Consider the following 18648-nt stretch of genomic DNA (forward strand, 5'->3'; position numbering starts at 1 on the left):
GGGACCTCATTCTATTGTCACTTTGACAAAGTACAAAATGGGTAGGAAATTAAATTACTTATTTGACTGTACATATGGTAAGTTATATATTAATATAGCACCTACAGGTATTATTAGAATAATGTCGACACATTATTTTAGAGCATGTTTATACCGACTGAGGTTTTTCACAGCGATTTTTCAAATTGCTATTTCTAAGTATGTTTACTTAAACAGCCAATCGTGGCAATATCACGGTTTTTGCTGTTAGTTAAAATATTAAACAATTTATGCTTAAACTTCAAATCATAGAGTAACTTATACTAGAGCGGTACTGTCATAGTAAATTTTGTAACCCCAGTAAATTCACTGCCATCTGTCGACACACTTTAAAACTAAAAATGAAGATTTATAAAAATACGATAGAATGTATTTAAATATAGATAAATGATTTTTTTTATTTGCATTAATTATTTTTATGATTTTGACCCATGTTCTTTCACTGATATGCGTTAAAATTGTTAAATAACAAACGAAACCGTCAACGCCATCTATACGACTGTAGGCCAAAACTAGTAGCGCCCTCTGAACGAGAATCAAATTTTCTTGATTTTCGAGGCACGTTTTTTCCTTAGACTGTATCCATCTATTACGGAGTTATATCTATCTTTGCTTCAAAGTGACAAAACCCGGCCAAAGTATTTGTTATTTGATTGAATGTGTTAAGGAATTTGTGCTTACCAGGATATGACGATCCGGTCGGCGGATACTTGTCATACAGATCCGGGTAACGGTCCCCGCCGAGCGGTACCGGGTCCCGGTTCACTCCTACGGGATACCGGCTGCCGTACGGGTACCGTCCCAAGTCGCTAGTGCTGGGATATCGGTCCTGATCGAATCTGTCAGGATACCGGTTCCATCCGGGTCTGGACGGGTATCTACCGCGGATCGGATATCTGTCAGCTGGATACCGATCGACGGGGTATCTGTCAGGGGAGATGTCGATAGGGTATCTGCTTACAGGGTAGCGCTCTTGGGGTGGGTAACGACCTATGTCATTAGTAGTTGGATAGTCGAGGAAGGGAATTCTGTTTGGTCCGGGATATGGTAGGGTCTCGCTGGTAGGGTATCTGTCGCGTGTGGGGTATCTATCAACGCCTGGATATCCAGGGCGATATCTATCGGCTCCTGGGGGATAACGGTCAATAGCTGGATACCGATCTGAGCTAGGATATCTGTCTATTGGATATCTATCGGCAGGACTGAAGCCTATTCCAGGGGGGTATCTGTCATCAGGGTATCTGTCGTCAGGGTAGCGGTCGTAGCCCGGGTTGTATCGGTCCGGGTAGTCGGGCCCGGCGGGGTAGCGGTCGTCGGGATAGCGGTCGGGTCTGCCGTACCGCTCGTCGTCCGAGTAGCTGTCGTCGGGGTACCGGTCGCGATCGCGGTCGCGGTCACGGTCGCGGTCGCGGTCACCGCTACCTCCTTGAATAACCAATGTGAATTAGTAAAATAATAATAATAATAGGTAAATTCAAAATCTACTTTAAATAATTAACATGCATACAAAGCTGGGTAAACAGTTTAAAAATAAACTCTACAAGCTAATCATAAACAAAACAGCGGCTATACCGATAGAGCTTATCAAGCAACTACGACTGTTTTAAACATTCATTGAACAAACAAAGTCATATGTACTAAAGGATCGATTGCACAATGCAACATTATTTTTCCAACAAATGTTCTCAGACAGAAACAATATTGAAATAAAAGGAAAACAAACTACACCAAAACATGCTCACAAATTTATACTTTATTAACGGAATGCAGGATAAAATTATACTTATAGATCAAACTACGCAATATAGACAATTCAAAAATATGAATCCCTTTTGCAAAGCCACGCAATATGAAAATTCACAATAATTATTTTAGTCTTCGTCAAAGTAGTCTACTATAAACTACTGATTAGAAATGTGCTACTGCTACTGCTGGTACTAGACACCTAAAGCCTGCTACTAAAATGAGATGATCTATCTAAAATATACATCTAACTACAACTAAAAACTACAAGATATTTCACTAAATGAGGCATGTTCCAAAGTTTAAGTTACTTTTAACATTCATTTCGAAACAGAAAAGAACGCTAAAAATTCTGGTCGCATAAGTTTGGTCGTCTTTTGATTCGGAAACAGGTTACTAAGGCCCAGTTGCACCAACCACAATTGACGGACTGAACAACGGTAATTAGCAGTAAACTAGAATCAACCCAAACAACCCATACAAGAAAATTTTGCTAACGCTTTGACGGTGACAGACGGTTTGGTGCAATCGACCCTAAGTGAATATAATTCGATATTGTTGATAAAATGTAACTTAACGTCACAGGAAAGTGAAGCCTCATTGAATATAATAAGAAATTCTACCAATACACATAATCTAAATGATGACATGCGAATACAGAAGCCACAGGTCTACCATGCACTATTCCGAACCTGTAGTAGTGGGTCGACTCCACGGAGCCTGCGATCCGCCGCTAGCATCAGCCTCACCACTCACTAGCTGGTCTGTTTTCCCACACAAATTACAATTTAGAACACCACGAAAAAACGTGATACAAATTTAAAAGCGGTCATGAAAACATCGATATCTTTTAACTAGTTTATCACCTGCCATTATCTGATCTTATTGTTTTTGTCACCTACTTTTGTAACACAATTGCAAGCCATTTTGTAATGTAATGTAATGTGTAGGTAAAACAACTCGTTAGAGAAAAATAACATCAGAGCTTACGTACTTATTATATTTCTAGAGCGCAGATGGGTTCAATGTCGAAGACCACGTGCCTGAGCAATTGACCTTTTATACCTTTGAGGACAGTAGCACTCGTAAATTGCGTCTATTGGGCATCCAATTGAAATTGTCAAGTGGTTATTGATCTCTTCCGTTTCTCTCGTTTAAAATAGGCTATACTTACGCATTAGGTTCTCGTAGTAATCAAAATCGGGATCGTAAAGTAATCTCATCCCATCCTTCTGGTTATAACGACTGAGACGACATGTCCTGGCGCGATCACTGTATACCGCCGATCTGTAAGTATAATAAAAATAACTGTGCGTCATCCAATATCGGACAATGAACTGAAATGTGTTATCTGGACGTTTGAAGCGAATTTGTTTGACATCGCATGTTTTGAAATGGATTTTAAGTACTTTGTGAGTGAAAAATAGCTTAAATATTGTATCTGGGACTGTTTATTCAGGGCAAGTAGGTATGACCAGATAAACAAGTAAATTACATTTTGATAGGTTTTTTTTACCTGCATTGGAAGCTGGTTTGTCTAAGACATTCGTCGAGGCACTCGCTAAGGGACCGTCCAGTAATCTCCGAATGGAACTCTCCGGTGATCCGGCTGTTCCGGTAGCGCTGGAAGGCGGTGTCCGGCCGTCGACCCGGAGAGAACAGGTGTGACGTCACGCTGTTGTCCGGGTACTCCGTGCCGCGAGCTGTCACCCGATGAGAAACTGATCATAATTGTGAGAAAAACCTTATTTCGACTTCATGCATCACAGTCACCTTCAAATAAATTGTTAGCTTAGTCAGTTCATTAGTTCTGGAATAAGTAGGTACCAATTATATGTCTTAGTTTGAACACAAATGAGTTAATTGTTGTTAGCCTAACGTTAAGACAACAAAACAAAAGAAACTCACGATTGTCTAGACAAACGAGATCATAAAAGTGATGGGTGGGTGATGCACTGACAGTCACGTCGTCTTTTTGTGAAACGGAATCTTCTTCGGAAAGCACACATTGGCGAGTCATTGCGTCATGCTCGATCGATCTACAGAAATATCTGAAAATGACAATAAAATAAACACAATCATGCAGACAACCATTATATAGGATAATTGTATTTAACTAGTACAAAGAGTACACTTACTTTTCCGCACGGACGCACATAGATTGGCATTCGTCCAAGGTCATATTGGAAAAAACGTCAGCTTCAAAAGGACCTCCGAGACGTTTATTCTCTTCCTTGATGAACACTGCGAGGCCGTCACATCTCCTTTCCGCTAAAATAAAAGATTAATAATTACTAGCTTATGTTTGAATTGAATTAAAAAAAGTAAAAATGCAACATCAAAACCTACATACCGTTAAGACAAGTATTTTCTAAGTAATCGGCATTATGGTCATCTTCCAGAAGTTCAGGGTGGGTCCTTCTAGTGAATCGACTAAGAGAACAGGTCCTCAAAGCAGAGTCATACGTAGCAGAACGGCACACAAAGCTGAACTCCCCTAAGCATTTGTCTTCGCACTCCGTTCTGTTGGCGACCATGATCTCCTTGAGGTCTGATGATGGAAGTTTTAACCGTTTTCTAGCGTGCCTCTCGAAGACATAGCGACGAGAGGGACACTCTCGTTCCGGACGGTTTGCTATAATAAAAAACTATACGTGAGAAAAATGTCTCCTAAATAATCAGTCAGTTTAAGAGACCTACTTCCGACAATTTGATTGTCTTAAATCTCAGGCAGTTGTCTTACAAGATCTGTATCTCGAATATGTAATGTTTGGTAGGTCTTACATGTTAGGCAAATTTCGTTGAAATGAACGCTGTTGGGTACGATCATCAGAGTGCCAATGCCTTCAGGGGCAGCTTGCTCTCTCGTCAAATAGCACGTTGACTCTTCATACTCCGGCTCAGGACTGAAGGCCGCAATACGCGCTCCAGGTTGGAAATCAATGGAGTTGCATGTCCTGACTAAACTGTTTCCAGATCTATCCCGTAAACATAAGTCTTGGCATTTTTCCAGTACACGGAAAGGCGGGGCAGTTTCTCGTACCTGACAAACAAAAGGTTTCCTTTAGCATCTAAGTATAAAATATCAGGTTTTGTTGTAGGTAAGTACCTAATTGTATTAGAGAATTGTATAGGAATATTTTTAAGTGGAAATGTATGCTTACAACATCATCGTCGAATCCGTGAAGTTGTTGATTAGGAAGGCGTTCGTACATTACTCTTCCCATTCCTTGGTTACATGTTGTTTGAGCTGAAATGTGATAATTATATCGTATGTAACGTATATTTGCTAATTAATTTTGCACAATGCACTCTAATCGTTATGTTGTCGATCCGGCCCCATAAATCGACATACAGCTGTAAATATTGTAACGTTATTGTGACCTTTGAAAATTACCGAGGTGTGAATATGACAATATGACGTCAAATTCTGGAGGCGTGTCTCCAACTCTCCATGCAATGATGGCTAAGGGGACTAACCTACCTGTTGTTTATTATCACGTAAACAAGTACATATGCAGAAAATAAAGAAGAAACAAATTAGAGGCCTACAAATGTACTTAATCGTAACGAAATAATGCGATTGTATATGAGTTGTATGTCGTTGAAGAAATTACTCAGGAGAATAACTGATCTCTACCTAAGGGCTTAGGTAAGTAATACTATTATCGATAAACTTTTTTTCAGTTGTTTTTTTTCGCGGCCCATAGAGAGGCTCACGTAGAGAGATGTGATAGAGGGACAGGCGTCAGTTTATGCATGTACATAAATTAGTATAATACCTTTAGCCATGGTGAGCATAGTGAGCGCGGTGAAGGCGTGCATGACGCTCGCCCCTCGCGGCTTCATCTTCCTGCTTCTGACTGACCCTCGTCACCGACCGCTCATATGGCCACCTGAAACTAAATCGGTGCGTTTCAACATTCACAATGGACAAAACAACTACAAGATGGATCATTTAGGTATGTAGTGGGTAAGTAGCACGAAGAAGCCAAGCACTGAGAGCCACTTAACCATGCAAATAGCTTCTTTCATTACCTGGCTCCTTAGTGCCACTTTCCCTAATAAATGTGTTCAGCAACGCAACAACGCAAACATCGTAAACGCGCACGGAATCAAGTTTGGATATCTACTTAATATGAAAAACTTTTGTTTCCGTAGGTATCTTTTTTGTTACACTTCCTTCAGGTTTCGTAAATAAGAACATTGTATCAATGCTTTTCCCACAATAAATCTTCATTAAATTATCCATTATAGTTCTTGTATTTACGCCCTCAAATCATAAGGTTATGGGCCCAGCGCGCTTACATTTAGATAAATTTAAAGAAATCCACTAAGGCGCGTCCGCAACCTTAACTTGATATTGCTATGTGAGATTGAGTTAAACGGACTAAATGGATTTTTCAATAATGACACCATTTTAAAATTCAGGGGGTACTCAACTAAACAGAATATTTTAATATCACGAACGCTAACCTAATATCAATAAATATTATCATTTAATCAATCATGCAGTAGGTAGGTAACACAGGATATCAATATTAGGTACGTAATTTTAAAAATAACTATCCTTGGCACGTAACAAGCGTGACCAATGATTATCATATTTACGAATATCTTTCCGTAAAGCACCGATCACTATCACTATATACAGGAACAGATGTTATTCCCCTACTCATCTACGATAAGGAATATTAGATATTCGTATCACCCATTCGTAAACATTACATAATACCCTGATGAACACGAGTTCTTTAAGGCTGTCCGATTGCATGCAGTTCAGATTATCATTTTCCAACATGAAGTGCAGAGAAAAGGTACTTTATCTCTGCCGCTGACTGTACCGACAGTTCATCTTTTTGCAACTCCCGCGAATTTCATGCCGATTTGTGAGATTGCGACAAACTTTACTTGGGTTATGTTGGGCACCACAGTGATATTAGGGTTCCTTCATGAATAGGGGGTATTACTGCAATGTTCTGCTACCAGAGAGCAGCACTAGCCCATTTAGTAAACCATAAAGTAACTTATACATAACTGTGCCTTTAACAGTTTTTTATTTTATGAGTTTTTTGAGAATTTTCAGAAATAATAAAATATGACATTGATGCACCAACGCGGTTTGTTTATAGAGAACCTACCGGGAAACGCGAATCCGAAATTTCGCTATCTGCCTCTTTATCGCTTGAATATGCAAGAGTGACAGAGATGTCATATAACGAAATTTCGGTTTTCTTGTTTCGCGACAGACCCTCAGGTTGTGGCAGTGGCGCCACGTACGCAGTTTCGCGAAATATTCCCTATTGCAACATTGATACCTAGATAACCTGTGATTCCACAGAACGGTTCTGGGCCGACCAGGGGTGTGTCTGCGCCCTTTCTAGCAAGTTCGTCCGCTTCTTCGTTTCCGTTAATGTCGGAGTGCCCTGGTACCCATCTAAGTATGACTTTGTTGGAGTCAGCCAGTGCATTTAGGTTTGTTTTACAGTTCTGGACTAGTTTTGAGTTTGACTCGAGGGAATCTAGTGCCAGCAGAGCAGCTTGGCTGTCTGAGTTGATGTAGATATGATGGTGTCTTAGGTTTCTATCCAGGTTAAGCTCCGCACATTTGTTGATGGCGAAGACTTCTGCCTGGAAGATTGATGCCTGTGTGCCCATGCTGACGCTAGCTCTGAGCTTAGGTCTCTCACCATAGATCCCACATCCTACATCATTGCCTTTCTTGGAACCATCCGTGTACCAAATATGGCTTCCCTCTTCGAAGTACATTTGGTCGTTGGTCCATTTGTCTCTAGGAGGGATTTCTACTGTGTACAGTTTGGTAAAATGACATTCGGTGTGCGTGTCATCAGTGGGCATGCTAAGGGTTCTATTTGCAAAAACCCAGGCCTTTAGTTTGGTTAATGCTTGAGAGCGCCATTTTGGCCTGTTTAGCGTGCATATTCTGTAGACGCACTGCTTGGCCTCCTTTTGCACGTGCAGGTGGAGTGGTATAATGTCCAGCAGTGCGTCTAGGGCCGCTCCCGGTGTCGAGGAGAAGGCGCCTGTTGCGGTTAAACAAGCCGTGCGTTGCAGGCTGTTTAGAGTATCTATCGCCGTCTTTTGGCTGGTTTTGTTACACCAGACTGCGGAGGCATAGGTGATAATGGGCCTCACTACCGCTGTGTACAACCACATAGCAATTTGGGGTCTTATGCCCCATCTTGCTCCTGCCATTCGACAGCATGACCACATGGCCATTTTTGCTTTTTGTATAATATTTCTCAAGTGAGGGTTCCAAGTTAACTTTTGGTCGAAAGTGACCCCTAGATACTTGACCTCTTCTGAGAACGGTATTATTTGTCCATTAAGTCTTGGTTGTGTAAGCTTTTCCAGCTTTCGTTTCCTTGTGAATGGTACTATTACAGTCTTGCTCGGATTAATGGACAAGTCATTTTCTCTACACCATTTGAATATAGTGTTTAGAGCTCCTTGCATTAGGTTGGAAATCGTGTGGAGGCAAGGGCCTTTGACAATGACTACCAGGTCGTCGGCATATCCCTGTGTGTCATAGTCATGGCCTGACATAATTGCAAGAAGTTGGTCCACTGCTAGGGTCCATAATAGTGGGGATAGAACGCCTCCTTGTGGACATCCTTTTGTGGTATAAAATTCATGCTCTATGGTATTGAGGGTCAGAGTGGCTACTCTGTTCGAGAGCATGCTATGTACCCATCTGGTGGTGGTTTCGTCTACTCCCTTTGAATTCATACCATTGAGTATGGTCTCTGTGGGCGTATTGTCGAAAGCACCCTCGACATCAAGGAACGCACATAGAGCGGTTTGCTTTTCCTCTAGGGTTTTCTGCACCTTGTCAACCAGGTCGAGTAGGGCAGTCTCCGTAGATTTCCCCTTTTGGTAAGCATGTTGGTTTACACTTAGTGGTCTATCCACCAGGTATTTCGCTCTAATGTGTTGATCAATGATTCTTTCCATCGTTTTGAGTAGGAACGATGTTAGACTAATAGGTCTGAAGGATTTAGGTTGTGAATAGTCCTTTTTCCCTGCTTTTGGTATGAAGCGTACCTTGACCCTAGTCCATTCATCTGGTATAATTCCCCATGCAAAACTTGCTCGGAATATTCTGGCCAGATGCGGGAGGAGGAGTTCCTGTCCTTGCTGTAAAAGCGCCGGAAATACTCCATCTTCTCCTGCCGATTTAAATGGTTTAAATTTATCCAATGCCCATCTAATTTTGTTTGGTCTGAAAATGTTAGTTGCCAAATTCCAGTCGATATTGCTTGCCCTGTGGTTTCGAGAATTCCTTTGGGCGCAAAGTTGTGTGTTACTGGTTGAGTACGAACCGGGGAAGTGGGTGCTTCTGAGCAAGTCCAGAGTTTCCTCTTCTGTGTTCGTAAATGTGCCATCTGGTCTTTTAAGAAGACCGAGATAGTTGGTTGGTGTCTTGGAGAGTATTTTGTGAATTCTCGCTCCTTTATGAGTTTGGGCAATCTCTTCACAGAACTTCCTCCATGACCTTCTTTTTGCTTTCCTGATTTGTTTATTATATTCAGTCAGCGCTCTACCATACCTTATTTATCATATTTACGAATATCTTTCCGTAAAGCACCGATCACTATCACTATATACAGGAACAGATGTTATTCCCCTACTCATCTACGATAAGGAATATTAGATATTCGTATCACCCATTCGTAAACATTACATAATACCCTGATGAACACGAGTTCTTTAAGGCTGTCCGATTGCATGCAGTTCAGATTATCATTTTCCAACATGAAGTGCAGAGAAAAGGTACTTTATCTCTGCCGCTGACTGTACCGACAGTTCATCTTTTTGCAACTCCCGCGAATTTCATGCCGATTTGTGAGATTGCGACAAACTTTACTTGGGTTATGTTGGGCACCACAGTGATATTAGGGTTCCTTCATGAATAGGGGGTATTACTGCAATGTTCTGCTACCAGAGAGCAGCACTAGCCCATTTAGTAAACCATAAAGTAACTTATACATAACTGTGCCTTTAACAGTTTTTTATTTTATGAGTTTTTTGAGAATTTTCAGAAATAATAAAATATGACATTGATGCACCAACGCGGTTTGTTTATAGAGAACCTACCGGGAAACGCGAATCCGAAATTTCGCTATCTGCCTCTTTATCGCTTGAATATGCAAGAGTGACAGAGATGTCATATAACGAAATTTCGGTTTTCTTGTTTCGCGACAGACCCTCAGGTTGTGGCAGTGGCGCCACGTACGCAGTTTCGCGAAATATTCCCTATTGCAACATTGATACCTAGGTAACCGAGTTTGTTGATAATTGATTACAATTACTCTGTTCAAACTCATCGTCCTCAGGCTAACGACCGCCCGAGCTCGGTAAGCTATGAACATAGGGTCGTGTGGGCAATTACAGTTAAATCAGTTCATGAGTCATGTTAATCATAGTTTTATGGACATGAATACGGTTTTTGCAAAATGATCTCCGGTTCGCTGCGTCGCGTGAATATGGTGGACAATTGAGAGCAAGGTTGAACTAAAATATTACTTATATCTCTTACCGCCACTTGCACCATTCCACTAGTCGGGGTTAACCGGTCAAACCTGGAGTTATCATGGTTATAATTTGAAACTAGGTTAACGGTTTAACCGCTTAACCCCGGGTTAGTGGGATGGTGCAAGTGGGCCTTACTGCACAGGTAGATGCGCATCTGTTTTGTTGGTTTACTGTGGGTTCCAGCGCCACTTTCCGCAAGAAAATACACGTAAAGCTGTTAGCAGAGTCCTGTCTGTGTCGCTAACCACCCTGGCGGCAACACGCCAGGCCAAGCCATGACATCCCAAACTGACCAACCTTGGTCTACAGTCCATTGCGCCATTCACACAGTGTAGAAGTACCTATACATCTAAGTTCTATTGTATTTTGTCGCCTTTACATGGTATTTACGGCTTTAAAAAATTGATTTGAATTGAAAATGATAGGGCTGCTATGGTACTGTCATCCGAACGGTGCCGACAATTTGGTTTTGGACAAGATCTCAGAAAACCAATCGATGAGAGCAGCTAGCGCACGGCAGCCCCAGCTCAGAAGCAATCATTGTGGTAGGCCATTGTTAATTGTTTATTTATTTGACATTTATAAGCATAACAGTTACACCAAATCGCTTACAAACTAGCTATATACTACAGTAGCATTTACAAAACAAAATACACACGTTAAGACGTAGGTCTTCCAGCTAATAATCTAACTTAGATGATGATGGTGATGATAAGTATGGATGAACCACAAACATAGCATGCTTAGGTAAAGTACATTATTTATTAATTGTGTCAAACCTTCCATGAGCTGGATAAGTCTCTACTGGTAAATTGTCATGCCGTGGAAGCTCCAGAGCTGTGTAACAATATTATTTCTCATAACTATCCCATTAAAATATTGTCACTTAACATTAGGAGTGAAGTGGTTTATGTATATATATATAGAAATCTATTGATTTAAATACATATTTTCCAATGCTTCTTTATTAATATCAAATAACGTGCTTCAGTACAAAATGAATCGGAAAAGTGACATTATTTTTTACATGTCATTGTTTTAAGTAGAAAACGAATAACATAAGGCGCGTGAAGGTTTTAATACCAAACATTCTCGCCCCTTTCAACAGAAAATGAACTTAAATATCTAGCTATTCTAGCTAATTAATAGGTAACAAAATAATTTTGTTTATTGGCCTAATGAAAACACCTTTCTGGGTTCTGACTTGGGCTGACCGTACTAAATTATCAGATGCATTTTTATGAATAGATATTATTTTAGCCAGCGGCCAACAAGCAGGTGGAGTAGCTTCGTCTTTCAATAAAACAATTTGTCCAATTTCTAAATTGGTCCTTCTCTGCAGCCACTTGCTTCTTGGTTGCAGCTCACTCAAATAATTGTTATAGAACTGTACCCAAAACTTTTGTTTTATTTGAGTAATTTTTTGATACATTTGTAATCTATTTTCTGCTTTATCAACAATATTAGGCTCAGGAACATCTGAAATTGGAGAACCAATCAAGAAGTGAGCCGGTGTCAGGCAAACAATATTATCATTATCAGGAATGTCAAAAACTGAACATAAAGGCCTTGAATTCAGAATACCCTCAATCTGAACAAGAACTGTATAAAAAAATTCATAAGTCAATCTGACATTACCTAAATATCTTTTCAGTAAACTTTTAACAGACTTAATTCCAGCCTCGTAAATTCCACCCATGTGGCTGGCGAGAGGAATAGTAAATTTCCACTCAATAGAACTGATATTACAATAGTCTATTACTTGACTATATGAAGTATCGTTTCTAAATAATTGATACAATTCATGAAGCTCGTTATTTGCTCCTTTAAAATTTGTAGCATTATCCGAGTACAAATGCGTACAGTAACCTCTTCGACTAATAAATCGTTTCAAGGCGCAAATAAAGGCTTGTGAAGACAATTCTGTAACTAGCTCTAGGTGTATTGCCTTAGTTGACAGACATATAAACAAGCATATATATCCTTTGATGTACTTACAATTTCGAAGCATAGAATTTCGAATATACACTGCTCCGCTAAAATCAACACCAACATGTAAGAAAGCTCGTGTTAAAGTGACTCTTGGAGCGGGTAAGCTAGCCATCTGCTGCTCACAGGCTTCAGCATTGTATCTGACACAGCGAACGCATCTATGTATGACTTTTCTGACTTCCATACGACTGTTAATTGGCCAATATTTTAACCTTAGTCCAAAAAGTGTGCCTTGTATGCCTATGTGCAACAAACGAAGGTGAAACTGTTCAATTAATAGAGTTGTCACGTGTTCTTTACCTGGTAACACTATCGGGTGTGCTTGACTGTAAGGTATGTTAGCATTTTGAATACGACCACCCGTACGAATAATATTATCGTCATCAAGAAAAGGGTTGAGCTTACGTAGGGGGCTTGACTTGTAAGTGTATAAGCTTCGAACGACAGTTTGTATATTCTCAGTAGTAGTACTATTCGAGTTTACGTTTGTATTATTTGTGGACTGTATAATATGTGATTTCAATGTGTGTAACTCTTGGTACTCCTTAGAGAAATGTACACGCTGAATCGTTTGAATTATGAAGTTGTGTGCACTTTTCAGTTCCTGTGTTGTGAGAAAAGACACAATTTTAGTCAAGTTACGTAAGTTATTTATAAACCTAAACATGTAAGCTAACACTCTAGTCAGTTTATTAAAGTTCGAATGTCTCTGAAAGTATGTATAGAAATCATCCTGTGTATTTTGTTGAGTCACAGTATGAGCGGTGCGTGGCTCGATCACTTCAATCTTCAGCTCATTGTCAGTGATTATAGGTGATGACGTCATTGGCCATGTACTAGGATCTCGAAGCAGCCAATCTGGACCGTTCCACCAGAGTGAGTTGCCCTGTAGGTTCTGTGGGTAAACTCCTCGTGTAAGTAAATCAGCAGCGTTCTCTTTTGTATTGACGTAATTCCACATTTCAGACTTAGTCAATTCTATAATCTCCATTAATCTATGGGACACAAATGTGTGAAGTTTCTTGTATGGCGACTTAATCCAGTGTAACACAATCTGCGAATCTGTGAATAATACAATGTCATGTATTTTGAATTTTTCTTTGAATGCTCTTCTCAGCTTGTCAACTAGGTGTGCTAACAATAAGCATCCAGATAGTTCAAGTCTTGGCAATGATTGAAGACGGATTGGACTGACTCTTGTCTTCGCCATAACAAGACTGCAGGTGGGTTCTTTGTTAGGATATGTGGCTCTGAAATAAACAACAGCACCAAATGCCTTCGCAGAAGCATCACTGAACCCTATCAAGGATATCCATGTTGGTATATCTGAGAAATAATATCTAGAGACTTGGATGTTTTGCAACTCGGGTAGATTAGCTTGAAATTCTAGCCAAATTCTTTGTAGGTCTTCTGGAATGACCATATCCCAATCAACCTTGGCTTTCCAAATGTCTTGCATGAGGATTTTCGCTATAATTACCGTTGGCGCTAGTATGCCAATAGGATCATATATTTTTGCTATTGCAGACAGTATGTTTCTTTTTGTAAGCTCGAACTGTTGTAGCTCTGGAATAGCTGTAGTAAGCATGTCGCTTTGTGGTAACCACTTCACTCCCAACGTCTTGACAGCTTCGCTAGGGGTAAAATCGTATGTGTCATCATTTGTAGATACAGCATTTGTAAGTATTTGAGGCTTATTTGTAGTCCATTTATGAAGAACGAAGTTTCCCTTTTGTAAAACTTCTATGAGTTGATTACAAACTTGTTGCGCCCGTTCAAGAGTGTCCGCTCCAGATAGGAAATCATCCATATAACATTCAGACTCGATAATGTCAGCGGCTTCTGGATATTCTTCTTTGTGTTGTCCAGCTAACATGCGCAGAGTCCGGCATGCTAGATAAGGCGCGCATTTTGTACCGTATGTTACAGTCTTTAACTGAATGCATTTTAAAGGCTCTGACTTCGAATCTCGCCATAAAATTCTTTGTAGCGGCCTTTGCTCTTTTTTGACCAAAATAGTCCTAAACATTTTCACTATGTCGCAAACGAACGCATATTTGTACATTCGAAATCGGAGTATTATGTCAAGTACGTCATTGTATATGTTCGGTCCGTCTAACATTATATCATTGAGGGACAATCCCGACGACGTCTTGCTACTCGCATTGAAAACCGTCCTTAATTTTGTAGAGCGACTTTCTGGCCTTAAAATACCTAAATGTGGCAAATAGCATTGTGGCACTTGTGTGTGTTGAAAGTCATCAATATACTCGGCATGACCTAGCTCAATGTATTCATAAATAAACGCCTTGTATAATGTGTAGAGCGTGGGGTCTTTTTGAAATTTAGACTCAAGACTTAATAAACATCGATAGGCTTTTTGAAAAGAATTACCTAAATCTTGAACCTTATCGTTTTGTATAGGCATTTCGACTACGAAATGTCCAGTCTCAGCTTGCACTGTTGTGTCAAGAAATAACTGTTCGCAATATTTTTGCTCCGGTGTAAACACGACTTTAGGACTTACCTCTTCCTGCTGCCAAAATCTAACTAATAAATCATCAGTCGTAGGCGAGTCAACAATATGTAAAGCAATATGAGCGGCATGTGTCTTATGTGTGCCCGATACGCATTCTTTGAGAGGACCTCCAACGACCCAACCAAAAACTGTTTCTATCAGTAAAGGTTTGTTAGGCCCTAGGCTAATCTTATTATTTAGCAACAATGAATAGAAATATTCAGCACCTATAAGAAGGTCTATCTCACCAGGTTCGTAGAATGTAGGGTCTGCAAGCAATTTGTTAATTTTTGCAGGAATGTTCCATGTACTTGTGTTTATGTGTACATGAGGTAGTGGAAGGGTTATTTTTTCCATGACAATAAATTCAAGACTCGTTGTAAAGTCAGAATGTCTAGAAGCTATGTTCGCTTTCATACATAATTGCGTTTGCTTACCTGTCACGCCAACGCCGTATATATGATGGTTATCGTGATATAGCTTACTGTTCATCCTCTTGAGAAGCCTGTGAGCAACCATATGGATTTCACTTCCATTGTCCAACAAGACACGTGCAGGATGCCATGATCCTGTCTCATCTTGTATATTTATTATCGCTGTAGACAAAAGAATCTGTTTACTAACGTTTACCACATGCATTGCAGTAGGCGTCACAAAATTCTGTTGACATTGTGTATGTGTAACGTCACTGACAGTTGTCGGTTGCGTTAAGTTATGTGTATTGTGTGTCAGCTGTTGCTGTGGTAGCTGTTGCTGTGCTAGCTGTTGCTGTGGTAGCTGTTGCTGTGGCAATTGTTGCTGTATCTGCTGTTGCAGAGAATGCTGTTGCATTGAAGTCGTAGCTGACTGTTGCTGCTGTTGAGCTGTAGCTTCTGTAGCGATAGCAATGTTCGCGCGTTTAGAGGGAGGGTTAGCAAGATGAATCAAACTATGATGCTTACCGTGACATGTAAAACACGACCTTTTGGAGCATTTATGTTTGGCAGTGTAAGGCTGTAAGCAATTGTAGCACAAAAACTTGGATTTTATGTAGTTTATGCGTTTGTCAACTGGCATTTCCAAAAATTGTACACATTTAGCTATATTATGTTGCCCTTGACAAAGAGTACATATGTCATTACAATCGTCAGATGTAGATACGTGTACGAGCTTGGGGGTTGATTTGGATTGAGGATACTTATCAGATTTGTCATTCATAAGCTCGAATGCTGTTGCACGCAGCTTAAGGAAATCTAAAAGCTCCTTTATTGTAGGAAATGAAGTCTCTTTCCTTGTCAACTCCCATGCCGCCCTCAGAGAATTGTCTAGTTTCTGAGTAATTATATAAACTAAAAGTACATCCCATTGCTGCACTGGCAGGTTTAAAGCATTTAGAGAATCTAAACTTTGTTGCAATACATTTAAGAACTCTTTTATGTTAGATCTGTTAAGTATAGGAAAACTTATAAAGCTCTTTAAGTGAAAGTTTACAATAATAGTTTGGTTTTCATACCTGTTTTCTAGTATACTCATAGCTTTACTGAAATTTCCGTCGAGAATCAGAAGGGAGTTAATCAAACCCGCAGCTTCGCCCTTTAAGCAGCTCTTCAGATATTGCATGCGTTGCAGCTCTGGTACGTTTCCTCCGTTCATGGCACACTGGAACAGGTTTTTAAACGCAGGCCACTCGCGTATGTCACCGCTGTATGTCGGAAGCTCTAATTTTGGGAGTTTGTACACCGGTTGACTTTTCGCTTTGACGTCCTCTTCTTTTCTCTCCAACAGTTTGTTAATGAGCGCTCTAGTATGGTAATATCTGGACTCCATGATCGATCGTTCCTCGTCGGCTTTCTTCTCGTCTTGTTCTAAGAGCTCAATTGCCTGTTGAACTTGATCGAACTTCTCCATTTGCGTAGATAAGTCGGCACATCTCAACTTTATCTCTTCTATATTTAAACTATCTTTGTCGGATGAATCCAATCCGGTAACGTAGTTTACGATTCTGGTCACCTTACCTTTTATTATACTTCTCGTACTTTTTAACGTTTTATATTCTTCCGTGTCCGTCATTATGTGTGTAACTGTTGCTACAAATATTATTATTTACGCACTGTCGGCTCAGGTAGGACCAAAAATGAAGTGGTTTATGTATATATATATAGAAATCTATTGATTTAAATACATATTTTCCAATGCTTCTTTATTAATATCAAATAACGTGCTTCAGTACAAAATGAATCGGAAAAGTGACATTATTTTTTACATGTCATTGTTTTAAGTAGAAAACGAATAACATAAGGCGCGTGAAGGTTTTAATACCAAACAAGGAGCCTGCAACATAACTTTGACCAGTTCTTGGTAACGTTTAACAGAATCAATATAAAATTTGATGTAATTATCTTGACAGAGTGCTGGCTGAGGGAAGGTTCGCAGGTGGGGCATATAGATGGCTACATCTCCTACCGAACCATGAGAACTAATAACCAGGCAGGTGGAGTGGTCGCCTATGTAAAAAAAGAGTTAAACGCTACTGTCACCGAGCCTATGGTACAGGACTGCGACTGCCTCCTCGTTAGCATCCCGGATCATTTTTCTTTATTAGGTATTTATAGATCACCCTCTTTTAGTAATATAAACCCCTTTTTAATCTCTCTTGAAAGCATGATATCGTGTATAAGGAAACCTCCCTGTTTGGTTATTGCTGGTGATATAAATATTAATATAATTAACGAAGACCCGGACACATCGGAGTATCTCAGTGTTATGGCAAGCCTAGGGCTGACTGCAGCAATAGATAAGCCGACTAGGAATAATGCTTGTCTTGACCATATTTTTGTAAGATCGAGATTTGCCTTGGAATCGGTGGTATGTGCATCCGATATTACAGATCACGACATAGTCATGTTGGGTATTGGATCTTGTGCTAAAACTAAAACCTCAAAACTCATTAAGACAAAAAATACTTTAAATTTTGAAGCTATAAAAACGGACCTTAGCCAAGAATCCTGGCATAATGTTACCACTAAGACATCTGCAACGGAAGCAGCACAAGTTTTTTCTGATACTTTAACTACTATAGTTAAGAGACATACAACCACCAAAATCATAAGTCGATCTACTCATGCTCTTAAGCCTTGGATGACTCCAGGACTTATTAGATGTTCTAAACATAAAGATAAATTACATTCTGAATATCGTAGAAATCAAGGCTGTGACCTAACCAAGTTAACTTATACCAGATATAGGAATTTTTACATAGGCCTAATACGTAAAGTTAAGGATGAATATGACCGTAAAAGAATAGCTGATAATACAAACAATCCCAAGAAACTGTGGAGTACGATCAAAGATATAACGTTTACTCATCAGCAACAAATTCACCCCTCTGAGCTTGCATTAATTAAACCAAATGCTGAAGATTCTCTTAATTACTCAAACAATTATTTCACCTAGATAGGACACAACTTAGCTAGTAAAACCCTAAATCGGCTTAAAACTACAGAAAGCAACTTGTCGGCGAATGTAACAGTTAAGAGAACCCCGGCCAATTCACTCTTCCTGGGCCCTACTGATGAGTCTGAGGTAGAGAGTCTGATTAGGAATCTCAAATCGGACAGCGCACCCGGACTTGACAATATTAATAATATTCTACTAAAGCACATCAAGGATTGTATAATTATGCCACTGACATTCATTTTTAACTTAAGCTTATCAACTGGCTACTTTCCGGACCACTGGAAGGTGGCAGCAGTTATTCCTATCCATAAAGGCGGCGCCAAAGACTGCCCAGGTAATTATCGCCCCATCAGTCTCTTAGGAAG

The 18648-nt window shown here is 40.0% G+C and overlaps 1 protein-coding gene across 3 annotated transcripts in view; it reads right to left on the reverse strand.

The window, feature by feature from the left end:
• LOC134749398 (uncharacterized) overlaps nucleotides 1–18648 on the reverse strand; it is a 49704-nt gene that overhangs the window by 19408 nt on the left and 11648 nt on the right. Inside the window, exons 2-11 of one of the 3 annotated variants that reach the window (XM_063684317.1) lie at nucleotides 5565–5678; nucleotides 4947–5032; nucleotides 4567–4825; nucleotides 4136–4417; nucleotides 3921–4053; nucleotides 3691–3833; nucleotides 3299–3503; nucleotides 2957–3069; nucleotides 2475–2546; nucleotides 720–1464 (exon numbers count right to left, since the gene is read on the reverse strand). In XM_063684317.1, coding sequence (XP_063540387.1) covers nucleotides 720–1464; nucleotides 2475–2546; nucleotides 2957–3069; nucleotides 3299–3503; nucleotides 3691–3833; nucleotides 3921–4053; nucleotides 4136–4417; nucleotides 4567–4825; nucleotides 4947–5032; nucleotides 5565–5631 — 2105 coding nt within the window. In that variant the 5' untranslated portion in view covers nucleotides 5632–5678. The remainder of the gene's footprint in view (nucleotides 1–719; nucleotides 1465–2474; nucleotides 2547–2956; nucleotides 3070–3298; nucleotides 3504–3690; nucleotides 3834–3920; nucleotides 4054–4135; nucleotides 4418–4566; nucleotides 4826–4946; nucleotides 5033–5564; nucleotides 5679–18648) is intronic. The other 2 variants (XM_063684318.1, XM_063684319.1) reach the window with 2 other exon arrangements.

Source organism: Cydia strobilella, chromosome 18, assembly GCF_947568885.1.
Source record: "Cydia strobilella chromosome 18, ilCydStro3.1, whole genome shotgun sequence".
Classification (NCBI taxonomy): Eukaryota; Metazoa; Arthropoda; class Insecta; order Lepidoptera; family Tortricidae; genus Cydia; species Cydia strobilella.